A 26615-nucleotide genomic window follows, 5' to 3' on the forward strand; every position below is an offset into this window, starting at 1 on the left:
TTTCAGTTACTTGTAACTAAGGTTGGAGGTAGCACACAACAGAGCTGCTGTTCCCCACCCCCTCAGTGTCGCAAGGGTACGCGATCCATCTTCATATGTTACCAGCCAATAAAGGCGGTTTTGTTAAAAGCTGCTTTTATTTTTTTGTGGAGAAACATATCTACGGGATCAAATATCTACTGCGCTCCAGGAAACCTATGCACCTAGATCAATTTTTCTTTGCACACTGGACAAAAACGTGGATATATAACATCTTTCTGTTGTTGAAGGACATCTGCAGCAGTTCAGTCTCCTGTTCTAAGGGTGGCCGCATCTGTAAAAAGGATTAACACCCCATGATCTGGAAGGGACTTCAGGGCATCGTTTTGGAACAGGATCTGTCCTATATTTATGATCATTTTCATCTTTGCAAACGTGCACGTTCACCTTAGGACTAATTCAGAAAAGATCCTTTGGTGGATTCGCTCCTCTTCAAGGATTAGGAATATAGGAGTTTATTCGGAAGAGAATCATTTACGTCCTGAGTGGGAAGGGTGATCAAACAGAGGGTGATCGATCATGAAAGCAATAATGAGGGATTCGACTTGGAAGTACTGTTTTGGAGTTTTGATCATTGCCTGCAAGGTGGTTTTGTCCCGTACGGCGGTTTTGGAATCCATCTACTGGAACACTACGAATTCCAAGTAAGCCTTTTTATATATATTAACTAAAATCCCTGAACGTGATAGGTGTTTGGAGATTACATATTACCCTTTAAATACCTTACGTCTGTAATGAGAATAAAACTATTACCAATTTCAGTGTCTGTAGAGTTATGATGACTGTCAACCCTCCAAATAAATGCTCAGATTTATGGAAACAATGAAATCTCGGAAGTTAATCGTCAAACACTGGACTCATTCATATAATCCTTTGGAAACGACAAAGGTTCACCAATTTTGGGAATAAATTACAAATTTGTAGGACGGCACATCATCCTGTACTTACTCTAACTCTATAAGAATTCAGATCAAAGGCTGTTCAGTTAATTAGTTTATTTTAACGCATCTACAATTGGTATTTGCAGTTCCAATAAGTCTGCGCACTTCGTCACATGCATCACAAAGACTAAGATGTCTAAGAGAACTGCGCATGCAGTTTTCATACCTATTTAAACACAGTAAAACGATAGAGTAAGTTTAGTCATGTACCCATAGAAAAAGCATCTCGATTTAAAAAGTTATTTTTTAAAGCAACCAATTTTGAAATCGACGTTGTGTTTCTAGAAATGCTTAAAACTGTAGCATGAAACAACTCTCTCATTTTATTAAAGAAAAAGATGGTTCAGTTTGGTTTATACCAAAAATAATGATTGTCGGTATCACATAGAAATACATGATTTTCAAAATTTAACAGGAGAAAAGGAGAAAATAATGGATAACGTTCGGCGTTTTGCATCGGAATGCGGATATATTTTCTTTAAACTAGTGACTCGATCATTTTCAGTGAATGTTATTACCAAATTATTACTTTCGGTTTTTCTGTCATGTGGCTAATGGAGAAGCAACTGCAAATATAACAATCACTGCTTCTAGTCCTCAAAATATGTAGGCCTATATAACCTTTGATATTTAGACACCGGTTGTTTGTCTATAGATGTGTGTTTCATTTATATTTTCTTCTGTCCAGTTGCAGTAGTATGTTAACACCAAAATATCTTTTTATCACATTTATAACGCAGTAGTTGTAACTTTTTTCTTAACTCCTGGCGACGACAAGCCAGAGACAACGTAATATAATTTACTATATATATATCAATAATTATAAATCTTATAAGACATCTTTGGAATGTCATTCGAGGAGCAAGCAATATGAAATAGAAGTTCTACCTCCTACAACAATAAAGCGAGAAAAGGGTAATTTGCTCAGTAAAACTTAAGAGTGTCTAAAGGTTAAAATGTCAAACTTTGAACACGGCTTTTAATTGCATATCAGGGATGTAATACAGCTAATAGTCACTGTCAATCAAGTGGTCTCTGCTTGCTCTATTAAAAACAAACCTACATTTATCAGCCTGCATACAATGGAAATCATGTATTTGTAAAAAAGCATAATGCATATTGTGTTATTGAGCCGAATTCGTTTGAATACGTATTGGATATTCCTCACATGCTTTTCCATCATGGTTGCTAGAAGGTTACAGGCCCAAAGGACGTGTTAACAAGGTATGTACTGTGGAACACTGTGTTACCGGAATATTGGCTGTAGTTAATCATCCATTTATATATAAAGCAATGAGTTTATGACTTGCTCTGTACATACTAAAGATATATGGAAAGTCAAGTAAAACGCTCGTATTCTGTTGAATATGCAAGGAGATTGGTTATATTTGAGAAAGACCGAGCTTTCCCGTAAAGAAAAAAACGATATTTGCATTGATATACTATATATAGGTCTTTATAGACTGACATTAAATGGAAGATCACTTAGAAAATCAAAAAACGCATTCAGCGTGATTTTATCTTAAAGTACATTTATTAATCAAAAGTTCGTTGCCTGGGCTGTCGGCTTGGGACCTGGGATAGTTCATGATAACTTGGCGCAGTCGACGCCATTAGACACTTTAAGGTCACGTTAGTTTCCTTTATAAAATTTATTTTTTCATTCATTGTATCTATGTATATCTTCGTTGATTCTATATTACTTTTAAACCAACAACCAAAAATAACAAAATAAAAAAAAAACAAGGGCTACACTAAAGACAACTTTAATTCAAATGAGCCAGTTACTATCAGACCATGTTCGCCATAGTTTTCGGAGACATAAAGTTGCACGTTTTTTTTAACAAAAATTCCTACAAATGCTAACGTTTTACATATCACTCTATCTTAGCGGTTTTGGCCGTGTATATTGGCAGTGAACATGCCTTTCTTAAGCCTTTTCCCATGTTTCATGTTTGAGAAGATTAAAAAAAAAAGTCCAATACCACGGGAAACTGCAAATGTATCTCCAGAGCATAATCTGCTGAAAGAAACATGTTTGTGAAAATAATAATATTGATACATGATACGGCAAAATAGAACATATGTTAATAAGTGGAGTCGATCTTTAAATTTGAAGTCTAATTGCAGTCCAAGTGTATGCCGTGCCAAACAGTACAGATGCACCGATCGGCTTTTCACATTAGTTGTATTAATTTTATTGCATAGGTCTTGGTGGGTTATCTAAATGAGGATTCGGTGCTGAATCAATAGCCTCTTGATCTATGCAGTATAGGGTGCACTTTGGTTATTTTGTATGATCTGACATGGAGAACTGCAGAGTAAAAGGTAATACTTCAAATGCAAGTTCTTGGCATTCAGTGATAATGATTGTCTACATTTTCTTTGCTCTTAGAACGGTGAAAATTAAAGACTGAGATTAATATATTCAACTAGGCTGTGCAGTCGTATCACGACCAATTTATGCATAAGCTACCATCGGCCAATGGAAGGAACATCACTCTATTCTTGTTCAAGAAAGTTTTGCGTTCTTGGATTCACCTAATCCCTATTTTATAACTCGAATAGAAAGGGCTCCGTCACAAACCAAGTTTAGATCCGTGAAGTATTAAAAAGAAACCACTTAAAATACTCTTCAAAAAGAATGGATTTTATTACGCCGACGTTTGTAATTAAACTAATCATTCAGTTTTAGTTATCTAAAATATACATTTCATTCCGGCAACTGGACAGATTTTCATGTTGCATAGAATTTATTTTAACCGTCAGTGCGACGAGACGGTCTTGAACCATTAACATCCATGATCACCAGAAAGAATCGTGATTTATTTTTAGTTAGCAAAAATCAATATCCTTTCTTTAATCATAATTGTATGTGCGGAGATGTCTATTTTAGCCTGTATATTATGATCTACCCTGCTGTTTAGAGCCCTCCTTAGAGTCCCTGGTTTGCATTAAGTTCTTCAGAATTCTAACTCAGCAACTTTAAGTATGGGGAAGCAACATTTTAATTAATCTTTTAATTAGGTCTGATGAGAGTCTGAGACTCATTGTAAATATATATATTTGCTTCTGGTGTTGAAATGGTTTAATTCCAAATTTCTGGAAGAAAGTTCATATTTCCTTTCTGATTAATATTTTATGTCAAGGATTCATACATTTATTAGAATATTTAAAAAATCAGGATTGGGGGGGATTTGAATTGGATACAAATCATGCAGTTCTTTTGTTTAAAGGGCGCCTGAATGGACAAAAACTAAAGATGTTCCGTCCATTGTAAATGAAATAATTCAAACCAGAGCCATCCATCAGTTTAATACTCATTGTGAATTCTCTTTACTTAACAGATGTGTGAGCTCTGTAAAGACTTCCCTGGTAATCTGTTTTGTTGTTCACAATCAAAAACAAAGAGGGCCTGCTTTGCAAAATTTGCTTTAAAAAAAAAAGTAAATCGACCTCCAGCCCCAGTTAATAAGGAGATTACACTGCAGACCATTTCTTTGTAGATGTAATGCAAATTAAGAACGGGGCACAAAGGCGGATCCAAAATGAATGAAGCAGAGTTAAAAAGGCCTAAAGGAACTAGATGGCGTAATCTGATTGTTTTGCAATGAAACCCCCATTTTCTAGCTTTCAGGGGAAAATGTTCAATCCTCCCATTTTTGACAATGTATGGATAGGTAAAAGGGTGCTTCCATAGCAACATATAGAATAAGTTCATGTTCAAGATGACGTATTCGGGGAAAGAGGCAGAAAGGCCTTGCCCAAGGCTGTAGGGTATTATGTGGGAAACGAACACAACTCAAAAGCCAGTATTAGTCTATAAAAGACCATGCTGTGGTTTTGGATAAGGTGACAGCCAAGAAAAGCTTTTCAGTTCTTGCTTACTGGGTAGAATGGCAAAGGTAGCCTAATGAAAGCTTTCTTGCTTTCATTAATGATCTATATGATTAAATCTCCATATTGGCCTAATTGTTAATCAAACTTTTTTTTTCATTTTCCCTTTTTAAACCTGTGCTCTAGCCTTAGATGTTCAGAGGATTAGGTGCATATGGGGGATTTTAGCTTTTATCTGTTTATCCCACAGACTAAAACATGCTGAGGGGGAACAGAGAATGCAGGGACCTGGGAGAAGAACGTTATTTGAAAAGAAAACGTTCTTTTGGTTCACCCATCCTTTATTTCTTTTATAAAAAAGAAAAACAAATATCAAATGTTTATACTTTAGCAGGGTAGAGGCAAAAATAAAATTGATCAGAACTCTTTGTAGCAAATAGCTAAGCCTTAAAATGTTTTGCCAAATCTTTATTAAGTTATAACAAATTAAATATGCTTCTTATGTTGTACCTTTTTATATCTAAAGTATTTTTCATGTTCAGAATGCGTAATAAAACTTGTAAACTGATGCTAGCAGCTAAACATTGTTGCCTCTGTTTCTATGATAAGGAAACTGAAGAAAAAATGTTGCAGTTCTTTATAAAACTACTTTTTTATGTGTTTGGAGTCCTTGGTGTGAAGGAGCATGTAATTGTTCCATATAGGTTGACAGTATAGCCCAGAGAGTTAATACACAGGATATGCAACCCCAATGTGCTAACAAAATCCTGGTAGATGATTTTTATTGATTTAATTCAGCAAAAGACCTGCAGTTATGGGTGAGGTCAAACTTTACATTTACCTATGTTAGAATGAAAGGATGGAATAAAGATAATCATTGAGATTCTTATTTTAGTTATTTGAGTTCTTTGTCTTTAGGTGTTGATTTTTGTTTAATCTTCAGCAAGAAATTAAAAAAAACTCCATTCCATTCTATGTCAGTTGCAGTTCATTTCTAATCATTAGGCCACTTGCAACCAAGCACCTTAATTTCTACATTTGACAGTGATTGCTAATGGCCCATTCAAGCAAGTATTTTGTTGTTAACAAGAAACAGAGCAAGATAAATGTCCAGCAGGCCCTGTGCCTTCATCAGCCATCAGCCTTTCAGATGCAGACTGCTGCATATTTATGGTGGGGACATGACAAAGGGGCATCTGAATTAATGTAGCCCTCTACATTTTGTTTAAACCAGAGTTAACGTGATTAAAGACATGAAAAGATAAACAAGCTTTGTTTGCCCCTGCTTATCAATTAAGTAGCTTCTTATTGTACCTGTCATGTTTGTTGTTTAAGTTTAGGGAAAGGAATTAATGATTGTTCTGCCAGTTCTGGAAACATCACCTTGCATTTGCTTCAATGGGTACACTATCAGCAAAATAGTATTTATATTCAGTGCCAAAACAGTACTGAAAGCTACAAATCTGTGGTAATGTAGACTTATCCATTGATATTTTTACACATAAGCTAATTATTTCTTGAATGTAAAAGGACTTCTCTAAGTTGGAGACAAAATGCATTTGTTATGTAAATGTTTTAAATGCTTCTTTACATAAGCCTTAGTCACAGATCAAACCACTGCTGTTCTAAACACTGTCCTTAACGAACATTTTCTAATTTGTCCACGTTAGGCATCAAAGGTTTGTATCTTTTTGACAGTTTACTTGTCTACTTTTTTCTCTACTTGTCTACTTGTGTCCTTGATCTGCCAAAAAATAGGGATAAAGTTCACATTTTATTTTTAAAAACATCTTTTATATCTCAGCATGTATACCTGTGCACATTTCATTCTGAAGTGTTTTAAAGGTTAAAGGTTCACCGTTGCTGCTGTTTTTCTGAGACATAAAAACTATAGAATCAAGCTGTTCTAATATACTCTATTGTACATGCATATGTTAATCTCCATTTTTAAAAATAGATAAATATCATGAAAGTAAAAAAACATGCTTGACTATCAGGAATTTTTCAGGCAATTAATATAATGGGTTATTCCTGTTACAATACAAAGGGTGGATTAAAACTTTTTTACTAGGAGCCATAAATCTGGCTGTTGGCCTGATGGGTTATTTAAGTATAAACCCTTTCTGTTATCCTTGCCTTTTGTAGAACTGAAAGATGAAGCAAGGGGAGCTATGACACTTTTGAGCACTAATGTTAAGGTTTCCAGCAGTGGAAACCTTATGTGTGGTTCTTAAGATGTTATGTGGCAGCACTTGATATTGCCATCTGTTTAAGTTATTACCACTAGACCTGAGAACTTCAGAGGATTTCTTATCCTTCTGTGTGTATTTTACTTGCCACAGCCCCCTGTCAGCAGTTAGTTTTGTATAATGTTAATAAAGGATGTAAACTGAGACTATTGCAGTGGTTTAAGAAAAAAAAGGCCTGCTTGTACTGAAGAATGGTACATAAAAAGACAGGTTAGAAAAGTAAACTAATTGCCCAACATTAGTTTTTTGGTGGGGAAATACATTATTTTGACATTACATTATTTAGTTGTAACAGATGTAATCCATAAATCTATGCCCATGTGTGTTGTGGTGGGTAGAAGTAAAGCTTTAGTACTAGTTACTCCACCTTTTTCTAAATGCCTCTTATCTCAGATGCAAGTGATTGCCGAATTATGTCTGAGCTCTACTGCACACATGCATTCTTGATAAGGTCAAAACTAGAAATTATGCTTTTATTTCTAAGTGGGATTTCTTGAAGTAAGACATTTTCTTCAGATAGTTTCCCTAAGTTATTCTGCCTCTTTTATTGTCACTAAACATAGTAGTAGTCATTTACTTTGATTTGCAAAAATCTGATTGCTGTAACAGATGGCAGTGAGCTTATATGAACATTTAAATAACCAGGAAATACCTTGTTTGGCACCTGAAGAAGGCTCCACAGCCGAAATGTTTTCTTTCTTCTCTTTGCAGCATGGAATAAACATATTACTTGTTCCTTTGCAGCCTATGCATGCTGACACAGCTACCCACATAAAATAAAGTGCCCAGCTTCAAAAGAAATATTTTTTCTTCTGTGTTTGTGTAATCTGTGTGCCTCATAGACAAGATATGTATAGATATTTTTATAGTTGTTTGATGTCATAGGTCATATTTGGCACTTCCCCAATAGTCCTCCATGAAAAAAGCAGACGTATGTAGCCCATGTATTAAATATAATATTGTAGTGAAGGGATTACCTCTCCCTGGTTTATACAATGAAAAAGCTTTAGGGAGTATTATGTATTTTTATAGCACAAGCAATCGTGAAAATATGCTGTGGAAAATTTTTATATTTAGCATTTTGTTACAGTACAGTGGAAGTCTGAAGATGAAAATTAAGAGTTTCCATTATGTGTCCCAGACAAACACAACTTAGAAGTTAAGCATTACCACAAACAGTGGGCGAGGATAGTGTTACAAATGGGGGGTAACGAAACTGGTGAAAATCAGGATTTGACCAAGCAGTTTAGTCAATAAGTGAAATAATTATTCATAACCCCCAACTTGTAAGTGATTTCAAGCAATATACCTGAGCAGTTGGTGTAATTGGAGGCACGTGAATTCTTTGTTCTCTGGCACAGTTTTGTTGAGAGGAGTAATAATCTATGCACACTTGGTCATACACAAGTTACTTTATGTACAGTATTTACAAACAAGGCATTTCAGAGGCCTAAGATTCTGGTCACCCAGAAAACCCCAGACTGCTACTTAGCATTAAACTCTTAATGCCTACAGAGGCAACATAAGAGATGAGCTGCCTTCTAACTAAATACAATGCAACCTACAGTTAAATCTCTCTCTCTGCACTCCGGATGCCACAAAATCAATGGGAGCCTATATCCCTATACATAAAATGCACCCTAAGTAGGAAATACATTTCTAACTGAGGAATCTTTTACCCAACCAACCCAAGTTCCCTAAAAACATAGAATAGCATGCTCTCTAACAAGGTTCAGATACTTAGCTCCAATCAGGTTTGGTTTGGATGATCATGAAACCTGGCACAAGCTTTAAGTCCCAACTCTCTGGACTCCTCTCTATCTTCTCCTTCCTTGTTTCTGGTTTCTTCCCCTTCTTTTTCTCTCTTCATATGATCTTGTATTGTGTGTGTCTGTACTGCTCTTTGCCAATCATTACTCCACAACATACCTAGGTACACTAAGGTAAACTTTACAATGATTTCTGCTCAGGGAACTCCCCCAGACCTTAGCAAACATTCTCTCTGCTTTGAAGTTAGAAGTTTTTACTCTTCAGAGTGTGACAAACTTTAAAACCTAAGAGACACTTCTCAGTCACCTAAAGTTGTAATGATACCCAATCTGAAACTGCAACCAATTCATTTGGATAAACTTTTAGTTTAGATATTTTCATTTAATTAAAGCAGATAGTGTAGGATAACCCATGGGTGGTAAGGTTTAAGCAGGGCTCCAGACTAAAATAATTACTTGGGAGCCACTGGATGCTAAAATGAAACATTTAGGAGCCAAATGACTTTTCTAGTCGCCAAATTACAAAATCAAAATAGTTCATCTGCAGTGCACCCAATAAACTCAGCAAATGCAGTGTCATTATCACACGTCTTTGATACATCCATTCTGTTCTTTCTCGTTAGCAAGATTTAGGTGTCATATTTTGTGAATTGCTCGCGTATGATCATGTAGGCTGTATTAAATTTCATTTTCTTTTAAAGCCTTTCTTGGTGTTTTTTTCACAGGCGCGAGACACAGCCCGGGCTAAAGGCACACTTTGCAATTACACAATCACGAGCTTCAATCAGTATGCTTTGACTCTCTGCATTTTTTTTTACCGTTTCTTTTTTTTTAATGATTTGTCCCTTTGAAAAACTCAGTTTTCCCTTCAACTTCCTGACCGGTTTTAGAACAAATGTCTCAATACATCATTTGTTTAACTTTATCATCCCCAAGCCAAGCAAATTCCTGAACCCACTAAGTTCTGAAATGCCATTCACACCTGTTGACGGGTGAATCAAACTCTTTAAAAAAAAATCTGTGATTCTTCATACCCCATTTTTGTTCAGATGTAGCAGATTTTGTTAAAGTAGCTGGAAATAAAGGTATTGTTTCAAGTAAACATGAGAATTTACCAATGGATGTGTTATTGCCATAACATATCTTGTACTTTTTTTCTGTTGCTTTACTAGTATAATGTCATATCCTTTGTTTCTGTTAGACCTTTCTGTTTTTGATATCCTATAAGGCAACTTTTTACATTTATTTTTGAGGTTTAATGTTGCTTTATTTGTTCTTGGTTGTACTGTATATAAACAGGTAAATAATTATAACAAACATTTTGAGGGCATTCCTTTAAGTATTTGAAGATGAAGATTAAGTAAATGAAGATTTCTTTTTCACCTGTTCCTGTTATAACCTTTTTTCTCTCTTCCTCCTAGATTCATTCCTGGACAAGGATTGGTTTTATATCCACAAATAGGAGACAAGATGGACATTGTTTGCCCAAGAGTGGATTCTGGTTCTGGGGAGCAAGTGGAGTATTATAAATTGTACATGGTTCCAAAAGAGCAAGTGGAAAGCTGTACCATCACCAAAGCTGACACACCTCTACTGAACTGCGTCAAGCCTGATCAAGATGTTAAGTTTACTCTCAAATTTCAAGAATTTAGCCCAAACCTATGGGGCCTGGAATTTTTAAGAAATCATGACTATTTCATTATATGTAAGTATTTTTATTTTCAAGCATTTGAAACAATTTAATTTGGGTGGGGAGTCACTTTAAGCTGTTTTGCAGTGCTTTCCAACTTTTTTGCTTGTCTTGGCTGCTTTGCTAGTGTAGTAGGCACAAGCCATCTGTTTTGCATGGTGGCACAATTCCAATTACCATGGAACTGATAATATGTGCAAATTAATAGACATGTATTACTATCCATGAAGCCACAGAAAGTGAGATAGTCCCCACAAATAAGTAACTTGGTTAATTTTAGATGGATGATATGGTGATTTCCACATAGTGTAAATGACTTTTTTTTTAGAAACTAAATGACAATCTCTTGTAAATCTAAGGGTGCCAGTTATATCTAGTTCATTTTCTCCTCTTGAGTAGCTTCATTTGAGAGAAGTTTAAGAAAAAAAATAGTAATGAGAATATCCCTGAAGTACAGGACTGCAGATGTGTTTATTTGCAGAATAAATAATTTGAGGCACAATGCACAAAAACAAGGTTGAAAGATTGAAAGAGAACATTGCCTTCTGGAGGTTGTTGATTAAAATAAATGTTAATGTCTAGAGTTGTTGTTAATGCTGGAATAAGTTTTAGAATAAAGTTTTATGTACCAGATTTTCATAAATGTGGAAATTTGTCTGAAGAAAAACAAAAACTTGAGAAAAGAACAATACATTTTTCTCTTAAGAAAAAATAAATAATTCTTAATTTTTGCACATTTTACACTTCAAGTGTTTTACACTTGATTCATATTTTACAGGTGAAAAAATCTTTGGATCTTAAACTGAATTAAAACTACATTTTGTAGATTATCCTTTTGCAAAATAGAAGTTAGCCAATTTTTTGTAGATTTTTGTAAGAGGCACAGCTTGATTATTGCCTAAGGCTTTGGAAAGGTGTACAAAAACCTTTTGTCAAATAATTACAAAGTGTTCCTGTTTTCTCTAAAAAAAAAACTCCTCTTACCTGTAGAGGGAGACTTGGTGAAGATAGACTATACTGTAAATAACATGCCTTTATTTGTTTGTAGTTCCCTGCCCTTTTTAGTTAGCAGTTAAAATTTCAATTGCTAATATGCACAGTGAAGTACACTGGTCTGTATCGTCCATAGTATGGTGACATTGGCGATGGGACTGCATATAACTACTTTTACTATGCTGTCGTGCACAACCCATGATACTACACACAGATTAATTACAGGCAATTGGAGGTCCATTATTTTAAGAACCTGTTACTCTTATTCCTTAGAGAAAGAACAATCTTAGAAATATTCACAAATTTTCTTTTAGATCTCTACCAAGTGTTATTACCTGATGATAAATAATCAAAACAGAAGTAACTTCAAAGCAGAACTTACCCCTTTAAAGACTATATTAAAGCCTTTATTGCTGAGAATATTTGAAAAACATGCAGTGGGTGCAAATGCATCCTAGAAATATCACTCTTATTTAAAACTGTTTTCCAATGCTTAGTAATTGAAGCATGTACTTAATTGCTCCCTCTCTTCAAAACAGATATGTATTAATATGAAATGTATTTTTTGTTAATGTGTGGAGATTATAATTTTATGATCATTTGAATTAAACATATTTCATTATTTACACTATTTTGTGTACACTTCAACAACGAAAAGGTAAGCACAAAGTATCCCACACCTAAGCCATAATCATTCAAATGCATTTCTCTAATTTGAACTTTTAGATCATGAACGTTTTACTGTACAACAGTGCTGCATTTATAACAGTAATAAAACCAAGATGTAAAAAGTAAAGAAAATACCCTCTACTAAGGATGAAAACATAAATACATAAAGGGGGAGTTATAAAATTAGTAATCTAATATGTTTGTGTATGCAATAATAGTTACAGTGGGAAAATAATACATTTTTAAAGTTTCCACTATTTTCTTCATTAAAAATACAAATGTGCAAATTCAACATTTGCAGAGACTTCAAGGCACCCAACCCTCAATAGTACAGAGTTTCTACTATATTTGTGGACAAGGAAATCTGTTTCTTTTTATTCTTACAAGGAAAAATATAATGTAACAAGACTAGCTGTGTTGTAAATTGGTATTGGTACTGTATTGTTAGAAGATCTTTCTCTCTTGCATGATGTGTCCCATTACTTACAAATTTCACTTGGTATCAGTTTGTACATTCTAAAAATTTCTTTTGCCTGCTTGTTTAGTTATCCATATTTATGACTGTTCATTGCTATCCAAGTGGTGGGAGATTAGGGTTAAGTAACTGTGGCCTGGTGCCTGGTGTTTTGCCAGAAAAAGGTTTAATGAAAATGTCATAGTTTTCATTTTGACAGTGTAGTGTCCAGCTGTATAGTACAAGAAAGGTAAAGTGATCTGATCTAAATTAACAAGTATATTTCTTTTGTTTTGTGAATGGGTTGCAATGAAGATATTATTAAATCAGGCAGGAAAATTGCTCATTGGCTACACAAAAGACTCCCTTCCCTTATATCATGCACACCCAAATAAGCTTCAGTAGTCACAATGTTATGTGTACCTAAAGGTGTGGTGTTTGAATTTTGGTCACATAAATTGCAGATAATGAAACAAATTTTCTCATTCTGCTGTGTTATATTCTGAACTCTTGAAGCAGATTAATTCAGACAGTAGTGAAGTCAGAACTCGTGAATGAACAGCAGTAATGTTTTTATGCGTCATATTCACTTAAGGGCAATTATCAGGTTATTAATGGCTTTAGTAGCTTTCATTATGAAAAGAGATTATTTTACTGTATATAATGTTGTAGGCAAAATAGTATGTAACACTTGGGGTAAAAATGTAATACTTAGGACTCAAGACCTTATAGTTGTGGGTTCAGATCCCCAAAGGAAAACTTCTGATTTCCCCTTCATTCAAAGTGCTTCAACAAATGTCCTTTACTGCTTTCCAGGTTAGAATTGTTAAAAAGAATTTGTTCTGAGTTGTCTTATCAGGGAAATAAGGGAATCATTTTTTAATTAATAAACTTTACTGCTTTTTTATAGTTTTAATTAGATACCTTACATTAAAATAGATAAAATTTGTATTTGTCTTAAAGAACTAGAAATCCTGTATGGTAGTAAGAAACAAAGTAATTGACAATTTACCATAACCATGTGAAATTAATAAAGCAATTCTGTGTAGCTGCCCCTGATGCCTCACTGCTTTGTGAAAATGTTTTTTTTCCTTCCTGTGTACCGAATTGCATTAAGCAGATGTTTGACACTTAGTTGATGTTAGAAATATGTTCTAGTGGATTGTTGAAGGTTTTATTATCCTTAAATGCAGTGGGTTTGAAGACGGTGGGGAGAGTTAGCTGCAGTATTTAATCTCCCAGTGAAAAACTTGTCAGGTGCTGAATCTCAGACATGTTGAAACCATCATGGAAAGGAGCTGGTGTCCTTGTCACACACTCGTTGTTGTGGGCAACGTCTTATGGCTGATTTTTGTAAAGAGACAATTGTGGAGCCTTAAAGACTTTGCTCATTAATTCATGACAGTTGGCAGCAGCATTAACTGCCTTTACAACAGCTCTTGACAAAGATCAGCGTTAATGGGATACAGTTATAGTGGAGTTTGTTGCCTGCTTTAAGACATTCTTAAATGGTAAGAAGACCACTTTCCCATTTTTAGTAATCACCAATAAAAAATATGATTTAAAATTATTTTTCTAAGAAAGTGGAAAAATACAATAGAATATCTTTAGAATTACTACAGAATTTCAGAACAAAGTAAATAAAAGAAATAACCTGACTGAAAATGACAGGAAGGGTGCAATTCCGAGTTTTGCCCTGTAATAGCTGAAGGTTTAAAACAGTTTAAAGGAGTATTATAAATATACGTTTAAGAAACACTTATCTACTGATATTTTTCTACCAAAATAGAAAAACTAAAGCTTTTAAGCCCTAAATTTTTAATTAAATATACTATGACTATCAAGAGTATTATTTGTAATGCAATGTCCATGATTTTCCAAACATTATACTTGTACCCCAGTATGTGGCTTTATGAGTAATCTCTGTTGACCTAAGTTCCCTGTGCTGCATGGAAGTGTTGACTAGTGCTTCATTTTTCAGGAGAAATTGTCAATTCCAGTGACAGAAATTTAATTAACTTTATGCTTCTTTCCCCTGTGCTTCATTTTGCTTACATAAGTAAATCTCCACAATCAGAACAAACTGGAAGATCCTTTCTTAAAGTGTGTGAAAGTATAAGTTTATTTCTCGACATAAGAATCTTAAAATATTATTTTACATCTGTATTCTGTTTGTTTCCTTTGTGAATTAGGGTATTCAGTTTCCTGGATTATGACTGAGCTCTGCTATGTCATCCACCACCTACTCAAAAATAATGATGAAGTGCAAGTGAACAGTTCAGGTTACGTAGTGTAATGGTGAAAAGGAGAAATAGCTTCCTCCCAATAAGTTAAAAAAAATCTATTTTAATATAACTGGAATAATAGTGCAAAGTAAACTAAATGTTGTTAAAAGCATTTATGACAAAACAATTCAAAATACTGAAAAATGTATTGCAAGATGTACATTTAGAAGAAAGACCACATTTGTCAGTTAATTATTTTTAAATTTCTGTGACTTAAACTATAAAGTCCTTTTACGGGACTGTACCAAGGGAACCTCAAATATCTATTACTGGCAGTAAAACTAATTTGGTTAATGAAGAGGAAATTGACTTTGTCATTGTTTGGTATAATGTGTTTTGTGGGGCTTAGTCTGCAGTGAATTTAAGAATGAGCAGTAAGATGCAAAGCTCAAACAGGTCCTGCTTCTCTCAGTGCTAACATTTTTTTTCTTGCAGCTTTACTGATGTGCAGCAGAAATAAAAACACAAGATCATAGCAGTATTCTATGGAATCTTAGATGAATTAACTGAAGCACATCCAAGCTTCATTTGGACTTTCAGAAATAACCTCCCAGGTTTTAAAATGAATATAAATGCAAAATGGTTGTAGGTTATTCCAATCAATACATTTTATCCTAACAATTCACAAAAGGGCATTGATATTCTTGATTTGAAATTGTGGTAGAAATTACGCCGCTATTTTAAGAGGTTTGAGCAGATTCTCCTGGAGGACCAGGTTTAAATTTTCTTCCAATAAAATGATAAGGAAAAGACTTCAGTAGGACCAAAGCTGCAGCCTTGATTGATTCAGTTGCTTGTCTTTTTTCCTCATCAGTGAATAAAGGCCAATAGCGGGGACAAATTCCGCAGCTTTTCTCTGATTATATCTGTTACTGACCCGATGGGCTATAAGCACTGTGAATGCATGCTGTTCGACAGTCGCTAGGGATACAGGGATGCATATATTAAGACATGTTAAAAATATATCTGCACCACAGGTATCTGCTCAAAATATGAGAAGGAACGGTTCCATTTCAGTTTTTACACTGTACATACTCTATCCTCGATAGTTTACCATCTACATCCTACAGGTATTTACTAGGATCTGTTAGGGTTGCCTGCTGAAAATAAAATAAACTTTCTCATTAATGTGTTTTAAGTCTTAGGTCTTTTTACTGCACTTATATTGAAATGTCTGCTATATTAATGATACCATTGATTATGTAGCATTTTACTAAGAAGCAATTTCAAACTGTCTTCCATTAAGCCATTGTTAGTGAATGCTATTGCTTGTTTCACTCAGAAGTCATAAATTGTAAAACGTATTATGCTCAAGTCTTTCATAGCATTAAATTATTATAATAATAATTGCTTGCACTTATATAGCGCTTTTCTGGACACTCCACTCAAAGCGCTTTACAGGTAATGGGGACTCCCCTCCACCTCCACCCTCCACCACCAATGTGCAGCATCCACCTGGATGATGCGACGGCAGCCATAGTGCGCCTGAACGCTCACCACACATCGGCTATCAGAGGGGAGGAGAGCAGAGTAATGAAGCCAATTCATAGATGGGGATTATTAGGAGGCAATGATTGGTAAGGGCCAATGGGAAATTTGGCCAGGACGCCGGGGTTACACCCCTACTCTTTTCGAGAAACACTCTTGAGATTTTTAATGACCACAGAGAGTCAGGACCTCAGTTTTACATCTCATCCGAAGGACAGCACCCGTTTACAGTATAGTGTCCCCATCACTATACTGGGGCATTAGGACCCACATGGACTGCAGGGTGAGCGCCCCCTGCTGGCCTCACTAACACCTCTTCCAGTAGCAACCTTAGTGTTTCCCAGGAGGTCTCCCATCCAGGTACTGAACAGGCTCACACCTGTTTAGCTTCAGTGGGTTACCAGTTGTGAATTGCAGGGTGATATGGCTGCTGGCAACCTGTAATTACCTGTAAGCTACTGAACAATTTGGTAATGCTGCCAAGTTATTAACTTCTGGTGACATTTTTTTCTGTAACTGTTGCTTTTGGAATTGCAATAGTAATTATTAAAACGCTTAACTGTAAACTGGGGAAAAAAGTGCTCACCTTGGTACTCTAACTTTGCAATTGCAGTTTGCAGTTTGTGAACATTTTTCCTGTTTTTTTAAAGTAAAAATGGTGAATGTTGTGCCTAACCAAGGACAGGGACTCTTTGTTTAACTGCAGCAAATCAGTAGTGTTTGACAAATTACAGTGTTTTAATGAGAACACTCATAAATCTTAAGGTTGAAAATTCACGTAGAGGTGGTGTGGGACGGGATCTTTTTATTTAGAACAGTTATCAAATGTGATAATTGGATGTTGCCTGTTTTGTCACTCTTGCATTGAAATTTTTTCAAAATTTCAAAGTTGTATATACACTTACAGTAGCATCAAGAGATTGGTACAATGTGAGATGAATGCTTAATGCCAGAGGATAGTATTTCCACTCCGTTTCCAATACTGGCTTTTGACATTGCAATCTTTTCTTCTCCTGGTGTTTGCAGTGTTCCAGAGATCAAAAATATTGCTAGTTTTTTCACTCTTGCGGTCTGTTAGCATGGAGGTATTTTGCTTCTACTGAACTTTTTCTTTTTCAAGGGCAACTGGAAGTAAGTCTGTCTCCCAGTAAAAACTGAGACATGAATAAAATGAAGGGAACAAACAGGGTGATTGTCAGAGCTGGTGTTAATGACAATATAGAATGGTCTATTGATATTCTTATGATTAAATCTGTACAGTTAAGTTGAAATTATATAACTTATAGAATGCAGCTACTTTATTATTTTTATTATTACATATTCAATACTTTGGAAATACACCTGGATTTAAATGTATTCTGCTTTTCAGAATCATTTACATTGTCTTAAATAAACAGTATATAAATGTATGTATTAGATTAACATCTTTTTCCAAGGCATCGTAGTACAGGCTAAGAAGCCGTCTAACTGCAGGATCCAATCTAATAACCATTTGGTCATTTTCATAATGACTATGTAATGGTAAAAAAAATTACATATTAAATGTACCAAATGGACTTTATAAGTTAAATGTCCCTTTCTCATTTGTAAGCACAGTAGTAAGTACAGTAGGGTCTCTATAGGTGCATATAACCAAGTTCACCCCTATACTGTTGCATAAATATACTACAGTACATAAAATGTATGGTTAAAAGACATATGTAACATTCCTTTATACAATAATTAAAGTACTAATGCATTGGCTTTACATTCATTTAAATAACATCGATCAACTAAAAGAAACCTCTGCATCCAGCTTGCATTTTCTCTCTAAACCTCAGTTGTAGCATGCTCTATTGTAATGAAACTGTCAGTGAGCCTGTTGAGTCGTTTCCAGCCTGTCATTCTCCCTGCTGCTGACACAGAACTAGGAGTGTTCTATACAGTATAAAAATAAGACCAAGTTGAGAATCGGGTACTTGGGTAGGTGACGGGGAGAAGCACACTCATTTGCTACATTCATCTAACAATCCTAGTCTGTTGTGCAGCTAATTTGAAAGTTAATCTTAAACTTGGTTTTATTCCATTCTGCTCTTTTTATATAATAGTGTGTTGACCAGACAGATTAGCAAATAAGCAAATTTGTGAATGTATTTTTATTAAACCTAAAGCATTAGGCCTGACTGGCACGGTGAGGAAAAAACAGAGCAAGTGAAGGGAATACTATAAACTTTGCTTGAATTGCTACATGGTATACATGGTTTCCACTTTAGTCATAATCATTATTATTGGTATTAATAGTTTAAGGATAGTTTACATTTATAGTGTGTATGAAGAAACTACTTTGCAGATCTTTATTTAAACCATCTTTAGATGTTTGTACTCATCTGTATAGAAAAAAAATTCCCAAATATTTGTAGAAATCTTAATTATGCTGTGCTTTGTTCAGACAGTTGTTTGCTACAAAGGTGTTTGCATGTTTACAACTTTTTTTCGAACATTAATGAAGAATGCCAGTTTTATACATTATCCATTAGGTTTTGAAGCTCATTTTCTTTTGTTTTTCCAGCTACATCCAATGGAACAATGGAAGGTCTAGAAAATCAAGAAGGAGGAGTGTGTCAGACAAAATCCATGAAGATTATAATGAAGGTCGGGCAAGGTAAGAATTTTGTTCAAGCTTTTGAATTTTTTGCTTTGATTTTGGAGGGTTTTATTTTTGTTCTTATTAATATGCTATCATTTATTACAGTAGCTATAATTATTATAAAACTAATCCATCTTGAAATGATTTTATATAATTGAGAAGAAACCTGGTTGCAAGACTAGCACAAGCTTTATGTTGCAGCATGTCAGCTTGTTTTATGAAATTGACATGTCATATGGACAGGTTTCCTGTTGCTGTAACAGATGGCCTGACCTGAACACTAATGCAAAATAGCCATCATATTAGCATATTTACATTATGAAGGCATATGAGACATGAGAGCCTGTCAGTTCTGGGCTAAAATTGCAAAATTGTACTGCTAGGCAATGTTCAGATGATCAGATTTATTTCCTATACTAACTGTGAGTTATTAAGTAACTCATATATGAAATGTTTGTGTTCTTTCCAGATCCTAACGAACCCATATCACCAAAAGATTACCCAACTCGAAATCCACCAAAACACCATGACAGTGAAAAAGACCATGAAAACGAAGTAACGAACAATGCTGAAGACAAGCCTGGAAATGGTAATGATTTTTCTTCTTATTATTATCTTTTTATTATGATCAGTTTCCAGTGCTGCCTTAAGATGGCTACAAAGAAGTCTTATTCATTTTTCATAAAATAGTTTATTCCTGGTGAAAAAATTAATCAGGTACATTTTTCTTAAAGTTAAATCATTTTTTGATTTTCAGCAAACTAAGTTGGATTGAAAAAATGTCCATTGGCACACTAAAAATGTGTTCCTTATCATTGCTATAAATATGAAATAATATTTGGAAAGTTTATTGTTGTTGGAATGAGCAGAATACTGAAGTATTACTAGCAACATCAGTTGCAAAAGTAATTGTTGCATTTTGTTAAAAGAAAGGCTTGGCTTGGAATGCTATTAGTGAAAGAATGTACCTCTTCTCCAATCAGTGCTGAACCACCTGTATGCCATTGTGAAAATTGTCAAAAAACAAATGCCTTGATGAGCGTTTTTCAAATGAACATTAGTGACAAGGATTGAAGTTTCAGGCCTGTCCCATCCTGTACCACCCGTATTTTTCCTGTCCCAACCTGTCCTGTGATGCTATTTTAAAAATAACTCCTGTCTCATGATGTACTGATAATATGTATCTGGTGTTGCCTTTAGCTTCAGATGTAGAACATTTAGGTTTGTAGTTTGTGCAAACTGCAAATACCTTGTTGAAAGACATTTAGTGTATTTTGAAGCATCTTCCCGCTTAATCTGTCTGCAAAACTGAGCTCTCCAACTTATTTCACTGTAGTGTCTCATTTGAAACTTACGTCACCTCACAATAAAAGAAACACTGTTCTCAATTTTTAAAATAAGATATTTTAAGAATGATTAAGAAGGATTTTTTTTATTTTTCAAGCTACTTTATCATATCTGTTGAACTAAAGATTGAAGAAAATTAAAAAGGGTAGTCAAGCAGTATATTAACTTAAAATATAAATACTAACGGTGGATGCATGTTCAGTGAGCAGAGTCAACTACCTTATGTAGTTATTATATTAAAGGCTAAATTGCTCCAACATGTGCCCAAAAGTACTAACGGAATGCTGGTATGAGCAAGGTATGAATATGTAGGAGCATTTTTTCCATGAATTAAGAAGTTACCCATCACTTAATGTTGGTCTTTGAGCTTACTGCTAGAAATGGAAGATTAATGCAAGATGATGATGATTACCAAAGTATTTCTGGAAATTATCAGAAGCTACCAGCTCCACAACTTCTTGCATACTGTAACAATCTACATATAAGTGAACAACTGGGTCCAAGGATCCAATTTATAAAAAAAATGAATTCAGATTAATACAGAGTAGTTGTACTATTTGTACATAGTTTAAGCTTTTATTAATTATTTAATTTTGTCTTTGTGTTAATAAGCATAAATTAATAATTCATTATTAAAATGCTTTATGGACGATGATGTATATATGAGTGAGAGATGTGTATATACATCTACCTTCTTTGAATCACTTTCATTACTGTGAAAGTTATTTGGCAGTACCCACTCCAGATAATTTATTTTGGTGTGGCTTTTACATGCTCCCTGACACTTCAGTCATAAAACCCTTCCACATAAGGGATATCTAAATTTCTCAACCAAGATTGTTCATGTGCCAAAAGGTGAAAGCAAATGATTTTGAAGAAATCAACTTATTTCATAGACCATATAAAAGCAAGGAAGTTCATACTTTGAAACTGACAACTGGTGACTGTGGTATATGAAATATGTTTTGTTGGATAAAAAATATTAGGTTGTGCAATACCTGAACAGAAAACATCTGAAGTAAGAACTTCTAATTTCAAGGCCAGAGCGCAAAGCAGAAGACTGCAAATAGGATTTAATTTCCTTTCTAAGGTGGAGTTTGAGGAAAACTTCTCCTTAATTATCGGAGACTTGGTTGATGCAGCTTACAAATTTTAATAACACAGAGAAGTGAATTTTCACTGGTAACTTCTTCAAGCACAGCTTTATTTAAACATACATTAAAAATAAATCTTTCAGCATGCTAAAAGTGAGAAAGATTCCTTGACTGTTTTTTGTCTGAAATATTTAATTCCTCTGACATTCACAGTTTGTGCTAGCATGCCTGTAAATCTATTTGGGCATTGTGTTCCCAGACATCTTTAAGTGAGAACACATTAAAATTAGTCTTTTGAAGTATCTTGTGAAATATTCTTACAATAATTGTGTAACCTAACAAATAGGAAGATGCTAATGCACCCTTTTTAGAGCTTAAAGTCTTAACGCTATGGTTCCTTCAACTCCTGTGCAACAGTCTAAGAGAAAAAAAGAAAGCCTTAATTTTATTTTACAGATCTTCCTGGACTTGCAGAACATTTTGTGAAGATGAAAATAGGTTACCCAGATGCAGAAATCCAGCAGTCATCCTGCAATAAAAACTATCGCTGGAATATGTTCAAAAATATTTCTTAAATATTCTTTAATGGCTCCTCTGTGACATCTTAAATTGCATAGATTAAAAAAAAAACAGTACTAGCTGTTTTTATACAATGGACAGAGTCAAATTGTCCTTAGATAAAAGTTCTTCAAGTTGCCAACTGCCATCTCTTTAGTGGATGACTGTGATGGAAAAGTAGTGGTACTTTTTGTAAACAATTGAGGACTATAAAGGACCCCCTTATTTTAGTTACTAAATTAACAGATGAACAGACTCCTGGTGATTGACAAACCAGTTACTTCGATTTGGGAATGCAAAGTTCAACACCCTTGAACTTAAAATTCAAGGTGACTGTAATATTTTATTTCAGCTGCCTTGGAGAGACTGAGAATGATTGCTTGTCATGTGCTCTTTACTTTGTTTTTTCTAGGACCCAGGACAGGGCCCAACAATGATAAGGAAGGACAATCATCAAGTATCATTGGCTCAGAGGTAGCACTTTTTGCAGGAATTACCTCAGGCTGTGTCATTTTCATTGTCATCATTATCACACTGGTGGTCCTCCTGCTGAAGTACAGGCGGAGACATCGGAAGCACTCTCCACAGCACACAGCCACCCTTTCCCTCAGTACACTGGCAACACCAAAGCGAGGGGGAAACAACAATGGCTCTGAGCCAAGTGACATCATCATCCCACTACGAACTGCAGACAGTGTGTTTTGTCCCCATTATGAGAAGGTGAGCGGAGACTATGGACATCCGGTGTATATAGTTCAAGAGATGCCTCCTCAGAGTCCGGCAAACATATATTACAAGGTTTGAACCACATGGTGAAACATGGTGATGTTGTCATTTTATTTTCTTTAGAGGATTATTACTATGAAGAACTCCTGGTCAGCAGCTTTCCAGATGAGCCATTTGAGCTCTTGTTGTGCACTAATAACTGACTTTAAACAATGAGACAGCCTCAGAAATGAAGGGAGGATGAGTGGATCTCTGTGATTTCTTCAGTAAGCTCAAGGAAGGTGTAATGACAGAAATGAGCTCATTCTGATTAATATTGTTATTCACTTCTCTACATGGGACATTTGATGGAATATAAGCATAAACAGTGATTCATAAACAGCAACATGAGGCTCTGCAAGCTCCTTATACTTTACCTCTGGACTTCATACTCATTTCTTCAGTCTTGCTTAATTTGTTTGAACCTCATCTTCTCTTTACCCACTACCTCCTTTCATTATTCTTACTTCTGTGACGTTATCTAGAGGTTGTTTTGTGTTTTTCAGTATTCTTCACACATAAATTGAATAGTGAACAAAACACATATTTGCATATTGTTGATCATTCCACACTATGGGCACACTGCAATGGAGAGTATCAGATCATGCAGAGGGTTATGAGGAAGATGGTGTTTGACGATAGTGTATTAATGGAGTCTACACTAGGAGTTCATTTGTGAATTTCACGATAAAAATGGATTCCTGCCTTCTGAAGTGGTAGCCTGTTGCAAACTTAAATGAGAGAAGTAGAAGTTGCACTACCATGCAGTGCAACCAGCAGCAACATGGGCCGCCACTATGGCAAAAGGTGGAGGATGCCACACTTTGTGATTGAAAGATGCAGGATTTCTCAAGCATTTCCCAGGGAAAAATGCTGAAACATAATGGAAGGACAGCAAGAGGCAACACTGAATGGTGGAAAAAAATGGCTTTGTGTTGCCATGGCAAATGTAACTGTAGGTACAGGCAATACAAAAACTGCCTTACTGCTGATTTAAAGAATCCTAGTCTACTTTGGCTAAGTAGACTTAGGTACTTCAGTGACTGTTCTGTGAGCATCCTGCCGTGCTGGTGCTGTAGGATTCACAGCAGTTTGTTGGTGCTCTGTTCAACATAAGCACAGGAATAACTTGCAAGTTTTTTTCTTTGCGGATAAAAAAATGTAAATTTAAGGGGAGATAAAAGATTTATTTATGAATGACATATAGAGCACAGAATTTACTGAGTATAATAAATAAATAATATATACTGGTAAATGCACATTATGCAAGCTAGGTTATCTTTTTCAAAAACCCTATTTTGTTATTCTTCAAGTCTGAGCTGCCTTTCTTTGGTGAGGAAGACTGAGAACAGTCCTTCACAGAGTACATATGATCCCAAAATAGCTGTATCAAGGTAGAAATGTTGAATGAATTAATTAATGCATTAATATTTCCCTTGCGTTTATTTTCTTGTTTGATATATAATTTCAAAATTCATCCTTTGAATTTTAAAACCCTTACTTTTACTGTGGAAATATGCAAGTATGTCAAGTGGGACAGAGGGAGCAGCATTGATTCCACTGTTGCAATTGTCTAAGGTTTTTGAACTTTTCCTTTATTATTAATTAATATCATATAAGAATACATAACTCTCCCAAGAAGAATATCCTAGCATGTACAATTTGTGGCTCTGTTAAAGGCTGCCATGGCTGCAAATATGCAATTTTTTTCTTTTCATCCACAGAAAGTATTCTTAAATCACTGATAACTATTTACAACTTGGGTTGTGTGACTCTTAGTTAATATTTTCCAAAATATTAGTTTTTTGTTCCTTTGACTTGGTTACTGTGAAAAACCATAACAAATGTAAATGGAAAGCAACCTGGGAGTGAATTGCTTTTGGGTTGATGGTAGACTGGTGCAGAATATGACAATCCTATTAACTTATTTAAAACCTGGAGCAAAATTAAGATTTCAGGTTGTTACTATAAATGCCTTGCTTGTATGGTCATCCCTAGTCACCTGACTTTTAAATTTGCACCGTAGTTAAAAATAATGTAAATATGTTTAACGTGTATTGTATGTTGAAACTGGGTTGTTAAAATAGCCTTATTCACCTTTTTAGGAAAGAAAACTAAACACAGCAAAACAATTTTTGGTAACCAGCTTGTGTAAATATTAAAATGTTTTTTATAAACTCTTAAGTGAGATGTTTTGTATAAAATCTGAATTTTTTGCAATGTATTTTAGCTATAGCTTGCTGTAAAGCAGTGTCATTCTGTTCCCCTTTGCACTGTTTTAAAAAACGGTTTAAAAAAGAAAAAAAAAGTTGCCAAACTGACTGCTGCATAATTGTGCCATAGGTGTTTACCATAAATATTTATTTAACTTTTTTGTCCAGTTTGTAAGTAACACAGTATTATGCTTGAGTTATACCCTTTTTCTTATTTTACTTAGTCTGTCATAGTTTCTAGCTTTTAGTTCCACTTTGCAGTTACAAATGGCCAGGCCAAAAAAGAACACATTCCACAAGTCTGTTACAAACTGAAATTGTTTTTCAATAAAATGTTTTTCCTATGGACTTGGCATCATGTTTTTTCTTATCAAATGAATGATTGACATCCTAAATAATAATATGAAAATGGTTACAAACTAGAGGAGGGTATTCAGCATATTTAACTGGTTTCCTAGGTAGTAGCCAAGTTATTTCATATAACCATTTCTTGAAAGAAGCCAGAATTTTGGCTTCAACATCATTGCTAGCTCATGTGTTCCATATGCCTAAAACCAGTTGTGTAAAGAAACGCTGTTGCTCCTCTGTTTCCTGATTTACACCCAGGAGCTTGATTGTGATGCAAGGTCTTTGACACTTAGCGAAGCACTCCTAACATTAACTACTTCACTCAGCTGAGTTAAAAATGATGTTGTGAAAAATAGATTCAATTGACAGTTCTGAGACCATTTCTGCCACTATTTATAAGCATTGTGAAGAAAAATGGCAGTTTTCACCATCACTGTTCGTAGTACTGTGTTGGTTTGGTTGGCTTTCTTGAATATCATTACATAATTTATTTTTTATATATTTCTCGCATCTGGCATGATCTGTAAAATTGGGGTAGAATATAAGTGAAAAATGAGTCTTTCTTGTATGGTTACTAATAACTAATTAATGGATCAGAGGAAAAACAATCTAGGCTCCTTAGCTTGGGACTGTAAGTAACTACAGTAGTTATCTCTTAATATTTCCAAATGTATAGAAATACAGATTCTTATCTGTTCAGCTTACCTGGGCCACACTGAGACCCAATCTTTGACTCCTGGAACAATTGATTATTATGGTCATCATTCTTTCTCCATGGCCTCTCCAAACTCCTCCTATGTCCAAGCCTTTCGCAGCAGTCCTTTTATCTTGTCAGTACCTCTCAGCTGAGTCAGGAGAACCTCCCAAAAGCAATTCCTGGAAGGCCACCTTCTTCAGCTCGACAGCTTCCCTCTCTTCTGGTGTCCACCAGCAGGTCCTAGGGTTGCCGCCGTAAGAAGCCCCAACTGCCTGCAGGCCACAGATCTTGGCAGCTGCTTCAACAACCGAAGTCTTGCAACATAGTACATTCAGACTCAATGTCCCCAGCCTCACTCTGAACATGGGATAAATTCCCTCAGAGGTAGGAGTTGAACTCATCACGGACGGAACTGCTCGTTTGGGTTTCCCAGGTCTGTCCGGCCTGCGCCCCATGCGCCAAATCCAACTCACCACCAAGGGGTGATCAGTTGACAGCCCTGCCCCTCTCTTCACCCGAGTGTCTAAAACATATGGCCTTGGGTCAGAACAAC

The 26615-nt window shown here is 35.2% G+C and overlaps 1 protein-coding gene across 1 annotated transcript; it reads left to right on the top strand.

Annotated features, from left to right (window-relative positions):
- Positions 1-25365, top strand: efnb2a (ephrin-B2a). The gene is made up of 5 exons (XM_088913831.1): positions 1-683; positions 10257-10540; positions 18963-19055; positions 19510-19629; positions 22452-25365. The coding sequence occupies exons 1-5, from the start codon at positions 559-561 to the stop codon at positions 22841-22843; spliced, it is 1014 nt and encodes a 337-aa protein (XP_088769957.1). The 5' UTR covers positions 1-558; the 3' UTR covers positions 22844-25365.
- The last annotated feature ends 1250 nt before the right edge of the window (positions 25366-26615 follow it).

The sequence above is a fragment of the Atractosteus spatula genome, chromosome 4 (genome assembly GCF_055471065.1).
Source record: "Atractosteus spatula isolate fAtrSpa1 chromosome 4, fAtrSpa1.hap1, whole genome shotgun sequence".
Lineage (NCBI taxonomy): Eukaryota > Metazoa > Chordata > Actinopteri > Semionotiformes > Lepisosteidae > Atractosteus > Atractosteus spatula.